The sequence below is a fragment of the Neopsephotus bourkii genome, unplaced genomic scaffold (genome assembly GCF_033783945.1).
Source record: "Neopsephotus bourkii isolate Nb327-2 ecotype Australia unplaced genomic scaffold, CSIRO-AGI_Nbou_v1 NB_234, whole genome shotgun sequence".
Classification (NCBI taxonomy): Eukaryota; Metazoa; Chordata; class Aves; order Psittaciformes; family Psittacidae; genus Neopsephotus; species Neopsephotus bourkii.
The window spans coordinates 2180283-2194609 of NW_026900744.1; the positions used below are offsets into that span (position 1 = coordinate 2180283).

General features: G+C 36.7%; 1 protein-coding gene across 1 annotated transcript in view; it reads left to right on the top strand.

The window, feature by feature from the left end:
- FAF1 (Fas associated factor 1) overlaps nt 1–13922 on the top strand; it is a 170723-nt gene extending 156801 nt beyond the window's left edge. Inside the window, exon 19 of the mRNA XM_061344844.1 lies at nt 11399–13922. Coding sequence (XP_061200828.1) covers nt 11399–11482 — 84 coding nt within the window. The 3' untranslated portion in view covers nt 11483–13922. The remainder of the gene's footprint in view (nt 1–11398) is intronic.
- The last annotated feature ends 405 nt before the right edge of the window (nt 13923–14327 follow it).

Below are 14327 nucleotides of genomic sequence, written 5' to 3' on the forward strand. Positions count from 1 at the left end.
TTATCAAAACAACTGGATTCTCTTTAACTAATTCAGCATTTTCTTGTAATAAACTCGTTAGAGCATTTTTTCTGGCTTTTCAAAGCTATCAGTCCTGATACAGTGTTGTTGAAGTATTTCTATGTCTTTCGTATATGAAAATTCATTAGTTCTTAGTTCTATGTTCCAGTTGCTTACAGAGATATCCTTAGCTAACTTAAAGTTGGTATCATAACCCTACTGTAAATACAAACTTGTACACATGAGTAAATACACAGATTAACCTTTTCCAGGCACTACTTGTAGATTTTAAAGCAGCAGTGACATTCCAAAGCAGTTAAGCACATGCAGTGACTTGTTATTGGGTCTTTGTCACCGACTGTGTTGTTCTTTCTACTAGTGCTGAAATTAGATATTAACCACGTCCTCTCAGTACCTTAAACAAGGCAGCAGCACTACATAACATACCAACAGATGTGTATCACACAGGTGAACCTGGGTCAGCAGGTAACTTCACCTCTAACTTTGAAAACATTTGGCAAGCACATCTTTTGAGTGAAAAGCTGTATTATAAGTTCTTTGCTTGATTCTTAAATGCACCTGCAAAGGCTTTAATGGAAGCAAATGTGTGACCTGTTCAAATGTATGTGCTGATTTTAGAATTATAGTTCCCTTTCTTCCAAGAATTGCCCTAATCTTCAAAATGCATTTAACTATAACAAAAAGATCTCACCCTAAGCATATTAGTGTGCTCAGTCAGCCTTCTCATTCAGTATTTCTTCTGTGTTCATTTCTCTTAAAAGCCTTCCCAAACACTAATTTCAGTAGTCCTGTCAATCTGCCACCTGTATGATCCACCTTCTTCCCAGTATCCTGGAGACTTCCCAGTTGATCAGTTCCTTGCTTCCTGCTGTGGAGATCTGCAGAAATCTTCCCATGGAGTGAGCGTTTAGCCACACTTTAGGCAAGAAGGTGAAGTGTATAAGGTCTAGCTGAAACTATAGGAAAAATGTGCAATCTGGTCTTCAGCCACCCTAGTAGGATTAATGATATGTTGGCAAGTGTGTTATGGTCCTGGCATGCTTTCTCTTTTAAAAGATTATTTTTGAAAGACTGAATTTCTTCATTTATTCCGGAAAATATCAAAATTGCAACCTATAATTTCTTCTGCTCCTTCCTCCTTAAGGTGGAGCATTAGTTATGTATTTGAGAGTATGCCTTTTGCAGACAGGGTATTAGAGACTTAAGCTCTTTATTTACTGTATCTGGAGGCCCTGGTAAGCCAAGACTTCTACAGTATTTCACATTTTATTTTTCTGAGCCACAGCTTAGGATCAGGTGGCAGTTAAGTCACTTAAGGTTATTTAAATGCATCTAAAATGTTGCTTAATAATTCAGAACCAGTTTGCTCTGTTTAGAGTATTAAGATTTTTTAAATCCTTTTAATTAACCAATTTCAACAGCAGTTTAAATAAACAGAAACAAAAAATCTGTCTCCCTTGAAAGGGCAGAACTGAGATTTAACTCAAATTGCATGTCAATTGAAATTAGGAATGATCAGGATTTCAGTAAATTTTGAGTCAGACAATTCTTAATATTATATATATAATTTTATATATATATAATTTATATAATTATATAAATATTAAAATATTTCTCCAAACCCAAATCTGATCATTCCTGTGCTCAGAGTAATCCTCTTTGATGCACACAGTGGTGAAAATAATGCCACAGGATAGTAAACTAGCTACAGCACTCAGCTGATGTAGTAGGCAGAGTATTTAGCACGCATAGGTCTGAAAAGGTAACTATCCTCTGTTCTCAGACAGGTAATGTTAGAGCCTGATGTCCATATTACTATACCAGGTAGTTTGGCAGTTCTGTATATCAGTTCTAGAAGCCATTCTTTGTAAGGATTGTTCTGCATTTCACTCAGTGCAAACTTCTTACTCCAAATAACCTACTTTTAAACTCATTAGATAGCGTTTAAACTCATTAAATAGTTCATGAAAGCATTATATGTCCAGGACCATCTCTGGCTTTTAATGTTCTTTTCTCTAATCATCTTCTTGATAGAAAGAAAGACTGGGAGAAAGATCTAACTGTGAGAAAGGATTCATGCAGTGTCATGGTTATAGTAGCACTTTTAGTAACTTCACTTAAATCAGGAAAGTAGCTTGAATATCTGTCTGATGGCAAAGAAGGATTTCGGATGAATTAAATATTTTTCTGATGTGTTCAAAGAAGTTTTCAAATGTTTTATAAGTTCAGAAAAAAATTATGTGATCCATGTAATTTTTCCAGTCATTTCTGTTAGTGGTGTTTGTATTTCCTACTACATGAAATTGTTCTCATCTGCTTCAATTCACATAAAATTTTACAGGTCAATACAGCTCTGATGGTGGCATGTGTTTATCAGCTCTGATCTAGTTTACACAAAGCCATAACCACCTACAATGTTAGACGTCCCTCCTCTTGTCATTTACAACTGTCCTTAAGTCAATACTACCTGCCCTTGTCTTTCCTCTCTTTTCATGATATGTTGTTGTTTTATTTAGTCAAGCAGTTTAGTTTAGTTAAGACACCAAGAAGCTGCTTAAGCAAATTGGCCATACCAGAGTGGCATATTCCCATGCCTCTTTTAGAAGCATGATTTCTGGTCGTTCTTCCTCATGACTTGCAACAGTAGAACAGTTGGACTGCTGAACATCGAGTACAAGAGGAAAGGACCACATATCATTGCAGACAGAACACTGAAGCATTTGCAACCCCTAGGATTTCTGTTAATAAGTTTGGTGCTCAGAGAGTAGTATCTTTTAGCCTGCACATACAAAAGGGAGTAGGTGAGGTTCTTGCCCTACTGAAATCAATGGCACTACTATTAGAGAATACTGAGTAGATTTTGCTTCTTGAATGTGATGTTTACTTTTGTGGGAATATAATTTCCATTTGGTAGTCAAGAATTCTGTAAATATTACAGATTTTTCATATTTCCTTCCAAGAAAGACAGACTTGATCTGTCTTTTCAGAGCTAGTGTCTTGGCATAAATAACTGTGATATCCGAAGAGAAAGATGAGAGCCCTTCATATATGAAGACATTGGAAGGAGATGGAAGGAACGTCTTCCTCATCATGTAAATAAAATAAAATTACATTCTGTAGGTCAATATAGTTTCTGATCTTTTAACAGCAACTCTGAATCCGGGGGATGTTTAACCAATTTCAGGAAATAGATGTGCATTTCAGATGAGCTGTTTTATGTAACACTCACTAAAGTAAGCAAGCATTCACAACGCTCAATGCGGTATGTGAACTCTCAGTTGAGTCATCCTCATTAGTTAACCCACTGACTAATGCCAACCATGTGATTAATATATTCCACCCATGCACATCCCTCAGACCAAAAGTGTTCTTTTATTCAGCACTGCCCCATTTTACAAGACATTTATTTCAGGGGAGGCGCATTAGTGTTCACAGGAAGATGCCTTAGTTAAGCCACAGAGCTTTGCTGTTGCATATGGCATTATCCAGCATAAACTGGGCCTAAGATATTTTACACTTTTTTCCCCGGAATTCAAGCTTAATGTCAATTTTATGGACCTTTTTTCCCTCGTAGGAAGAAAATGTAATGATAAAATACCCATAAAGAGCCTTTGTAATAGTATGATACTAAGAATGCTGTGTCTGGTTACCAGAAAATTTAATGATCTCCTGCTGTTTTGGTAATTGCATAAGTAATACATCAGACTGAATCACCAAAGCAGTCTTAGGCGCGCTTTTTATTCTATTTACCTATCTACCAATCACAATGTTATACTGTAGATATCATTGTGGCATCTGAACATCTTAATCCTTTGAACTTGTGGTTAAAATCCTTTTGGATTGTTTTTCCATGCAGTTATAATTAAGTGCACATGAATCCAATCCCGAGTCATTCTCTTATGAGTGACTGTGTTCACATCCATCCCCCTTTGGGATGTATGCAAAGCAAAGTTCTTGTAGTTCACTTGGAGCACTAAATGTAGTTATGTGTTTTCAAACTTCCAGCAGATGTGGCTGTTTGCTTCCCTTCAGCTCTTCATCAGTGTCCACAGTGAAAGTTACAGTATTTCTGGTGACATGATCTTTCTTTAGCTAGCACAGTTTAGAATAATTAAATACATGAATAATTGTTAGTTCGGTATAAGCATGCTGGTAGCAATGCCCATAAGTAATTAATAGACTGATTTGCTCTTTGGCACAGTAGAAGTGTATGCTTAACATACAAATGCTGTCATCTGTAAATGCCGGTACTTAAACCTTTTCCCTACTCAGCGAGAAAACTGAAAGTAAATAATGTGAAGGAGCAGGTTATGGAGCTCTTCTGCCCACAGGTCCTTTGGCAGGAAAAGTCCCATTCCAGTGGATTGTTTTGGCTTCTCTTTCTCCAAGAAATTGCACAAAGAATTCCTAAGTAAATCAAAGATTTCAAACCAGAAAAAAAGGGAGGAAAGCAGAAAATCTGAGGGGAACTTTACAGCACCTTCCTCTTCCCTCAGCATCTGAAGTCATCACAGAATGATCATAGAATGGTTTGGGTAGGAAGGGACCTTAAAGACCATCTAGTTCCAAGCCCTCTGATGTGAAGTCCCAAGTCCTCCCGTCTCAGAGTTGTTGGCACTGTGAAGACCAGCACTGTCTTGTTCAGTACCTGAAAGTAACTGCTCTGATGAATGCTAACTTTGACTTCTTGCTCTCAGTGTGTAAGGCAACTTGTGTAATACTTTAACACCATCAATAGCACATAAACAAAAGTCACATAATTTTAATTAATTAATTAATTAATTTAAATTAGTCTGTGTTTTCACTTCTCCTGCCAAAATGAAAGTGTATTCGTCATTTTGTGATTTAAAATGAGCTGTTTGAAAGGCCAGAGGAAGATGCAGCCTTTTTTGTAGTGTTTTTTTTTTTAGTGAGATGATGACTTCTTAGAAATAAATACAAAACAGATATTCAGTTATGTTTGTAACTGGATGAATTTTGGCTTTATTTTGGGGGAGTACTGGTCACTAAGTAAATTTTCTGATCTTGGGCTAAACAGAAGCACAGAGCTACCTCACAGCTACCCAGGTGGATCTGCTGTGTACAGCAGTTCCTAATGTCTTTTCTTAGAAGACAGAAAAACTATAGTTACGTATTTCTTTTACTATATCCACTGTTAAGTGATAGGAATTGGGTAAAAATCTGGTATTTTTTAAACACCATTAACATTGGGACTTTTATTTAGTTTTGGTGTATGAACAATTGGTGTTTGGGGGGGGTTAAGCTTTGTTTTAAAATAAGGGGGGTTTTCCAATTAAAAAATCAGATTTTCATGTAGAATCGTGAATTCATAGCGTTGAACTTTAAAACCCAGGTAGTCCATGTGTTACTAAGCAAATAGAGCAACACTGGGTTTGGTCTTATCCTTCTATTTACACTGCCCTGTCGTTATGCTCAGTGTTTTGAAAAACAGAGGAGAACACAGTTGCTATCTTAATTTACTGGCTAAAAAGACAAGTAATGCAAGTAAGGTTTATGAGCCTTCACTGATTAAAATCTATGCAGCAAATTCTTTTCTGATATAAATGATGTCAAGGCAATGAAAATATACATGATGTGCAGATTGGCAGCACTTCAGGTATCTCAGAGAGCTGCACAGCTTTTCTTGGAGTAAAAAGCACGCCCTAAGTAGAGGATGTAGCATCACATTTTGCTGTTTTATCAACGTCTGTCACTTTGCTTAGTAAATGTATTAATATTTGCTTAATCTAAAATATTGTTTTGATCAAATACCTTCAGAGAAGATAGTAAGCGTGTGACATCTGGATTAAAGCTTTGTACTTAGATTAAGCCTAGAAGTCTTTTACTATGACATATTTTTCCTTGTTTGTGACAGCTTTCTTCAATTCAGATGTAAATTATCTCCCAGTTTATTAACTAAACCAGATCAAATTGCATGTATTTCTATAAAGTAACCCCACTTTTGTTTGTTGCTCAAGTTGAGCGTATTATCTGTGTAACCCATAGATATTTCAATAGGTAGAAAGGATTCACTTTCACTTGTGTTTGTGTGTCATTCTGAAAATATAGTTTTTCAAACAGATCTGGTACTTTACCAGGTGTGCCTTTAAGTAATTTCTATTGCATTTATACTTTAGGAGGATTAGGAAAGAGAGTAAAAGAACTCTTTGTCCGTTAGATTCATTAAATGTATTCATGCGTGTGTAAGTGGTATAGAGGCTGTGCTACTCAGGAATCAGATCCTTGTCCTAAGGCGTAGAGAAAGGTGAAGGGTGTGATATTTACTGCTTGTGTAAGTGTCATAATAATTGTGTATTCGATTCTTTATTTTTAAATTACCTTCCTGGGCATTAAGCCATTTTTTGGTATTTATCTTTTCCCTGCAGAGTTAGGGAGGGTAAGGAACCACACCTTTGAAATGGTAAAAGTACAGCTGCTCAGGATGTGAAAGTATAATAGAGCAGATATGTCAGCAAAGGTGAAGACATGAGTAATGCAGGAATCATTCTAGAAGGAAAAGACTTTGCTATAAAAATGTATTAAGATGTTGTTTCAACTAGCATTGCATTTCATTACTGGGTAATGAAAAAAACAAAGGGATTTATTCAGCATAAAGTGTAAGTAGCTACTATGTTTTTACAGGAGAAATATGAGTTAATGTTACTATCTCTTGGTTTTGCACAGTCTTAAATCATTCAAAGTACCACTGAAGTACTTCAAACCAACTAGCTAGTGCTTAGCTGAAATAATTACCACGAAATTCATTTCAACAAATACCCGTGAAACAATAAATTTCCTGTGCAACAAACCAGCACTGGTTATATAGCGAAGCTCTTTAAAAGGTGAAGTCTAAGCTCCAGTGCACCAAAGCATAAATTGTATCCATAGTTGAAAGAAAAGCATTGTTTTACCAACTTAAACCTAATTCAGTGAAACTGAAACATTTTGCAGCTCAATGGCAAGATCTAACACTGATAGAAGTAAGGTCCTGTTACCACCTCTGGTCATTTTGCTAGAAAGAGTTTTCCATGAAGAGCAGGGAGTGTTAAAAGCTGCATAGACAGTCATTTGCCTGAAGATGAAAACTACCAGGGTGCTCTTTGCTTTGGCTTTGGGACAGCCCTGAATGCACATACCTGTTATTCTGGATTCTGTGAGCTTGAGTATTAGTTATTTTGCTGTCAGTTGAGTTACACTCTCTCAGCATCTGAACATGGTGTCCTTCCTCTGCCACCCTTCTCACTGTATAAACTTGGAACAGCTTAGAGTCTCTTTAAGGGGTTTTACTTTACATTTTGTTAAATTAAAGAGCTTACCTTAACAGAACCACACAATATAATTTAAGAATACATTGACCTCATCAGCTGGTTGGTATCACCGTGTGACGTGTGAGTGGACTCTTAGAATGCATGCATACAACTGATAGAAAGACAGTTATTGTAGGAGCTGAGAATACAGAGAACCACTTCGCTTTCAGCTTTCGTTTAGGCCTTTAACAAATGCTGAGTGTTTAATGTGGTGAATTTTGCAACCTTTATCAAGAAAGTGTTGATTTTACCACATGGGTATCTGTGTAATCTCGTGAGTTCAACAGGATCAATTCAGATTCGGTATCTAAACACATGCTTAAGTGATTTCCTGCGTAATTGCTAACAGCATAGAAGATATCTTTAAATAATAAAGGTGTAGGAGTTTGGGACAATGTAACTTATGTAATGTGTGGGGCTATTTTGAAAAGAGCACCATGCAGTGACATCAGAGCAAAGGATTGGCAGCACTGAAGTGGACTCCAGAATTTATCCTAATGGTAATCGAAACAAAGTACACAGATACAAATATGCATGTATTTTATACTTTGAATTATGAAATAATTCACTGAAATTTAAGTCAATAAAAATCCTTACACCACTACACTGGACACACCTTTGTGGGCTACAGCTCTTCAGTACTCTCTGTTATTTAGCATTCTTTGGTTTCTGATTTTCTTTTAAAGGACTCAGTTACAAAGCATCTTAGGTCTTATATTTCATACATATACAAGAGAAACCATTTCTTTTGGTAGGAGGTGTGTTCACTAATAAGGCTTCTATTCTTTGTAGTAAACAACATATTTGCAAACCACAAATAACAAAGTAGAAGCTGCAGAAGGGGTATGGTGTGATAATTAAGTACAATGGCGACCCATATGAACAGAAAATGCCAAGGAGCTAAAACAAAGCAACAACAGCTTTGTTTGTTGACAGATGTAGGAGCCATATTGTTAGTTAATTGGGTAATGGTGTAAACATTTGCAAACTCTGCTGTCCCTCAGTGAATTAAGCAGCACACTGAAATTATGGTGAGAAGCTGCACAGTCCTTTTGCTGCAGGTACTCCACAATGCTTTTAGCTAACCTTCTAAGTGTGGAGACCCTGAGGAAGGGACATCATGTGTTGTTATTTAAGGTACTTGAGGTTTGCAAACAGTATAGAGTAGGATATGTAGCTTGAATTATACTCCAGTGAGTAATAGGTTTCCATATGGTTACAGTCTGGAAGATCATTTCATTGCCTAGGCTGGCTGTTCAGACTGGGTTTTTCCCAAATGTAGAAGACACTTGTTCTGGCCTTTGTAGCTTTTCTGGCAGAAAAAAAAAGTTTGCAGGATTTGAAAATAGAGAGGTCTAATTAGATACTGGCTTGAACAGAAGAGGGAAAATCAGTTCTCTCAGGTGGACAATACCTCATCTGCTGTGAATTGCAGAGACCCCGTTATTTACCTCGCTGACCATGTCGAGGTGCAGTAATGGACTGTAGCAGAATACCAGAACATTAAAAAATGCAACAAGATCCTTAATTAGCATAGTTCTGTAATCACAAACTTAAATGCACTACTTTGGTTGTTTTTTGCATAACAGGTTTGCTTTCAAAGATAATAACCTTTCAATAATTGAAGCAGCTTCTGTGCAGGAATGCATAATTGGACTGTGGGTAATAGGGATCCAAAATTGAGTCTGGTTTTTAGAAATGATTTTTCTCTTCAGACATTTAGCAATAGCTCAGCGTGGTACCATGAAGTTTAAGAAATTATGTTCCTGCATTGGGGATCAAAATAATGTGTCTGTGTTTGGGGTTTTTTCTTCTGCAGTCAGGTGAAATTATATTGATTTCAATGGACTTAGGAAGTGATAAGTTTTTAATATTTGGTTAAATAATGAATTTTCTGTAATTATCCAATAAAACAGTAGAAATACAAATATATTCAAGTCTGCCTGATTTAGCTGGGGGGGGGGGGAGGAGAAAGAGTTTTGTAAATTAGTAGCAGGATTAGTAAGTTATGCTTTTAAGATAAAATACGTAGCAGTTTCTCCTTCATTCATAATGTTTGGTGTGCTTGACTGTTTTAAAAGGTAATTTTAGTAGTGGCATATTATGGTCACAGATAAAACAAATTGAACATCGGAAAAGAATGTTTATCAGTATGCATTTGCATTTATATCCATAGCATAGGACTAATAATCTATTATTCACAAGCAAACTTCTGACAACTAGTGTGCTCACACAGCAAAATAAAGTCAAACAGAAATACCAGGGAAAATAGTTTAAAAATGGAAGTCAAATATTTCAAATAATGATAAGATTAAAAGAAACAACGTTCACCTTCCTATATGAAGCTTTGCCTTCATATAAAAGTAGTCTTCTTGCCTTCATAGTTGTCTTCTGAAGCTCATCACAGCATTAACGTGTCAACCTGAATGTCTGAAGGACACCAGAATCCTTGTCGTCATTATTATATCTATATAAAGAATTGTATTATGTATTTACAATTCAATTTTATTCTCATACAAGATATCCTATAGGCAGCAGTCTAGCTTCTAAATATAATCTTCATCACAAAAGTTTCTTGCTGACTATAAACAGAGAATTGCTTACGTACCTTAAGTGAAAGTCATTAACGGGATAGGCAGCATGTTGAGCAGCTTACAGAGTTTGGTGATAAGATCCAAATGTAGAAGAATTTGGCAGTAATGGTGTAGATATTGCCTGTATTGTTATATTCCAAATTGCGTGGCATTTAACTCTCATTGGAATTCTCCTGTATGCCCACCTGCAGAAGCGATTTCCTAAATGCCTTTACAAATCCAGTGAGGAGCCCAGATTCCAGGGCACAATCATATAATACAAATATATGCAGCTAAATATATACATAAATGACACATAAACATAGTACTTATAATGCATATATGTATACGTGCACACACATGCATAACTACACACTTCACTAGTTGGCTTGAGATGCAGTTTCACCATATTGTGAACTGATTTAACATCTCACTCTCGATGAAAGGAGGAGGGCCCTGCTTCCTTCTTTCTACTTAGTCCTTAGTGGTTTTGCTATGTGCACTGGGTTTCATGTTGACTGGACTTGTGTGTTCACCAGCTAGACTCACTAGCATAACAGAAAAATAGCCAAACAAATAAAAGTGGACAGTTCTCTCCCAGACTAGTTTCATTAAGATAGCTGCTAAGCATCAGTGTGAGTGAAAGGTGCTTCACCGTGTGACTTGGAGCAAAAAAAGGGAGTAGAAAATTAAAGGTAGAATAGTTTTCCCCTTTCAATTGAGAGATCATGTTGGATTTGCTATGCTGCTTGCACCGTCAGTTTGATTGGAGTTTTAGGATACTTACCTGGGACTACAGTTTTATTTTATATCTTAACTCATGTGTTCTAGCAATCCTTCCAAAAGACTTCGACTTTGGTGAAACCAGATATATATTCACGCTTTGGTTTACAGTGGAAAACCAAACCTTGGAATTCGTGTTGTGGATTCTGTTTATTATTATTCTGTTTATTTAATAATAGTAATATACATAAAATACAGTATATAAGGCTGCGTGGAGACCTCATAGCAGCCTTCCAGTATCTGAAGGGGGCATATAGGGATGCTGGGGATGGACTCTTCCATAGGGACTGTAGTGATAGGACAAGGGGTAATGGGTTAAAACTTAAACAGGGGAAGTTTAGATTGGATATAAGGAAGAAATTCTTTCCTGTTAGGGTGGTGAGGCACTGGAATGAGTTGCCCAGGGAGGTTGTGAATGCTTCATCCCTGGCAGTGTTCAAGGCCAGGTTGGACGAGGCCTTAGGTGATATGGTTTAGAGCGAGGTGTCCCTGCCTATGGCAGGGGGGTTGGAACTCGATGATCTTAAGGTCCTTTCCAACCCTAACTATTCTATGATTCTGTGATTCTTAATCTGCATCCTGGGAACGCAAGCCCACAACTTCAGGTATCACTGACAGAAGACTCAACAATCTCCCTGGTGAAAATCTGCCCTGTGAAGAGAAACGATTCAAAGAAGTCTACTTACACATACCTTCTTATTCTTATCTTTACAGGTGACCCAGCTGGATCCAAATAAATCATTACTGGAGGTAAAACTATACCCTCAAGAAACGCTTTTCCTAGAGGCAAAAGAGTAAATTTAACAAGATTGTAGGACTGATCACCCTTTGACAAGCCAGAGGCACAGCATCGAAAGAAAGACTTCTATCAACGCCACCTTGTACTGTCATCCAACTCAGTTCAGTGTCACAACTTTGCCTCTTACAAGAATCCTGACAAATTGAAAAAGCATAGCTAACGTTTCACATACATGAATATATGTTTCCAACCTCATTTAAATGAGCAGAGGATAACATTCTGCTATGAACACTGAACATGATGACTCTGTTGCTCACTTATCATCCAGCTTTTGTTATAATTAATGCACTGTTAAAATGTGAGTGATTGTTAGGTAGAATTTTTACTCCTCAAATGCCCCTTTTTCACCAAGAAATCTTGGACATTTCTGCCTGTACTTTTGACACTAGAATGCTGTATATTTGATATCTCACTGAGCCAGTGCTCTCATATATATGCATTTTATTTCTGTGTTTGAATTTCTACTTTGTCAACTAATTTAAAAAGGCAGAAAAAATTAATGGGACATTCTCAGCCATGGAAATTTAACAGTATTATAGTAGAAAGCATATAATTTTTGTTAGTACTTTCTGACTTCTTTGATAAGATGTAAGGTTTTGTTTGAAGAATATAGTTTGACATATATGCAAGATATTTATTTACTGGTTCTGCTTTGGGTCTCAGTTCTGATTCAGTTTAGGAAGTATTTTCCATTACATTGCAGTGCGTGAAACTGCTTATTGCATGATGTGAATATTTAAATAACATTAGAAATGGCCAGTACCAGAAACCTGGTATCTTGCCAACACTTCAGGAATCAGCTGATATTGAATATCAGCTGTTAAAAACCTTTCAAATACCAGATACAAAAGTTCTTTATTTCGCGTTGTGAAAGAAAGGGCAGTTCCCATATTAGCAGTTTTCCTTCATTCTGGCACTTGTTTGTATCCTGTTACTCTCCTGTTTTAAAGCACCTTGTTTGTTTCATCAAACAATGAGCGTCTTAAGAGGTGGTGTAAGAAGAAATCTGCCTTATTATTGCACACTTTTGGACATTTTAACAATAGATTACTGATCCCATCTCAAATTAAAGAAATCCTCCTTCTCTTGTCTGACATGTATGCACCAGCTACCTGCATCTGATGGGGAAAAATCTGGTACTTGAAATCTCTCAACCATACAAAGAGCATACTGAGTCTAAAACCATAATGTACGTACATCTGGTGCCAAACCAGCATCAAAACTGGTTTGGTTAGTCTTTTTTGGGTTTTGTTTTTTGCTTTTCTTTTTAAATCTCTGGGCTTACAGGGTAGTGCACAGTGGCACTACAGAATCATCATCTGCTAATCAGACTTCTCTCTTTTTTTTGGCACATTGTTTTCCACCTATGTTTGTATGTAATTCATAGTGTTTATCATAGCAAAAGGAGTTCTGATTTGAAAATTTTATACTAAGCAAAACCCAGTTGCACACATCTCTTAGGCTTTCTTTTTTTTTCTCTCTCTCTTTGGAAGGATGTTGATATAAAGTTAAATGTATGCCTATTATTAGGGTGTTAGCGAAGCTGATCTATTGTTACCTTTACCAAAACTGCAAATTTCTGAGCGGGGAAAGCCTTATTCTACCTTTTGTAATTCTGTAATTACTGAGTGCTACATTGGACACTTTTAGAAGCGAAGTATCTATGGCAGACAAAAGGTTTGGAAGTGTTAAACAAATTCCAGTAATTTCCAGTTCACAAATAAAAGAATTCATAGCCAATAGAAAGGTAAATGTATGTGTAATGGAAAGCTGAATGCAGACACCTCATTGTGAACTCCTGTTTCCTTACAACAAAAATATCCACCATGTTTAGTAAATAAGAAATTAACATAGGTTGCAAATTGGGGTGATGCTGTTTCTACAATCACAGTAACACATACAGCAGGATTTTAAAGTGATGCATATCTCTTTTCTTTCATATTAGCTTTTCCTTCTAAGCTGGCCATAGAGGAAAGGAGTTGCTGAAATACAGCTACACAAAGCAAAGCGACCTTTCAGCCAACTTGTTTGTATGAATCTGTCCTGTTTAACTTTTGTTTGATCTCATCCGGCTGTTTTCTCTCACTCGACTTTATTTCTGTATTTTGACTTATATATTCTTTACTTTGATACTAGTTTTATAAAGTTATTAAATGTGGCTTGAATATTTGTTGAACTTGTTGAAGTCGGTGCTCCCAGGGTTCCTTTGGCCTCTTTTTTTTCCCCTCTTTTGTTATATTTTTTTCCCTCATCTTGCTCATATTGCAAAATACCCTGTCATTATCAAAATGTTCTAGTGTTAATTAACTGGAAATGTTCAAAGTGGTGGCATTACTGTCCGCTGGTATAAAGATATCAAGATCAGTATACAGGGATTATTCTGCCACAACAAGTGTATCACTCTTTAAATAAAACATTTATGATTTTTGGTCCTTTAAATACTTTGGGCCTGATTTCAAGATGCAACCATCTAGAGTCACCTTTCCAAATTACACCCTCGACGCAAACCAGTCCCTGTGTGGAAACATTAATATGCTATGCCATCATTTTCTGCTCTCCTAAACCATGGTATTCACCTCATGTGCTTTACTGGCATGGTTAATCCTTTAGTCAGTCTACAGACTAATTTTGTGATTCAGTATTACCCTGACACTGTAATGCTGTTGCTACAGAGCGTATCCCTGATTCTGCCTTTTTATCTTCAGGTCCGTCACATTAATGGATTATCATTAACATGATTAATGCATTAGTTTTAAGTCTTAAGGAATTACTGTTAATGAGTGGAATCCTGAACGATGTGTCGGCTTTCACTGCTGCCCTTCAGAGCATGATGGTGAAGGTGGG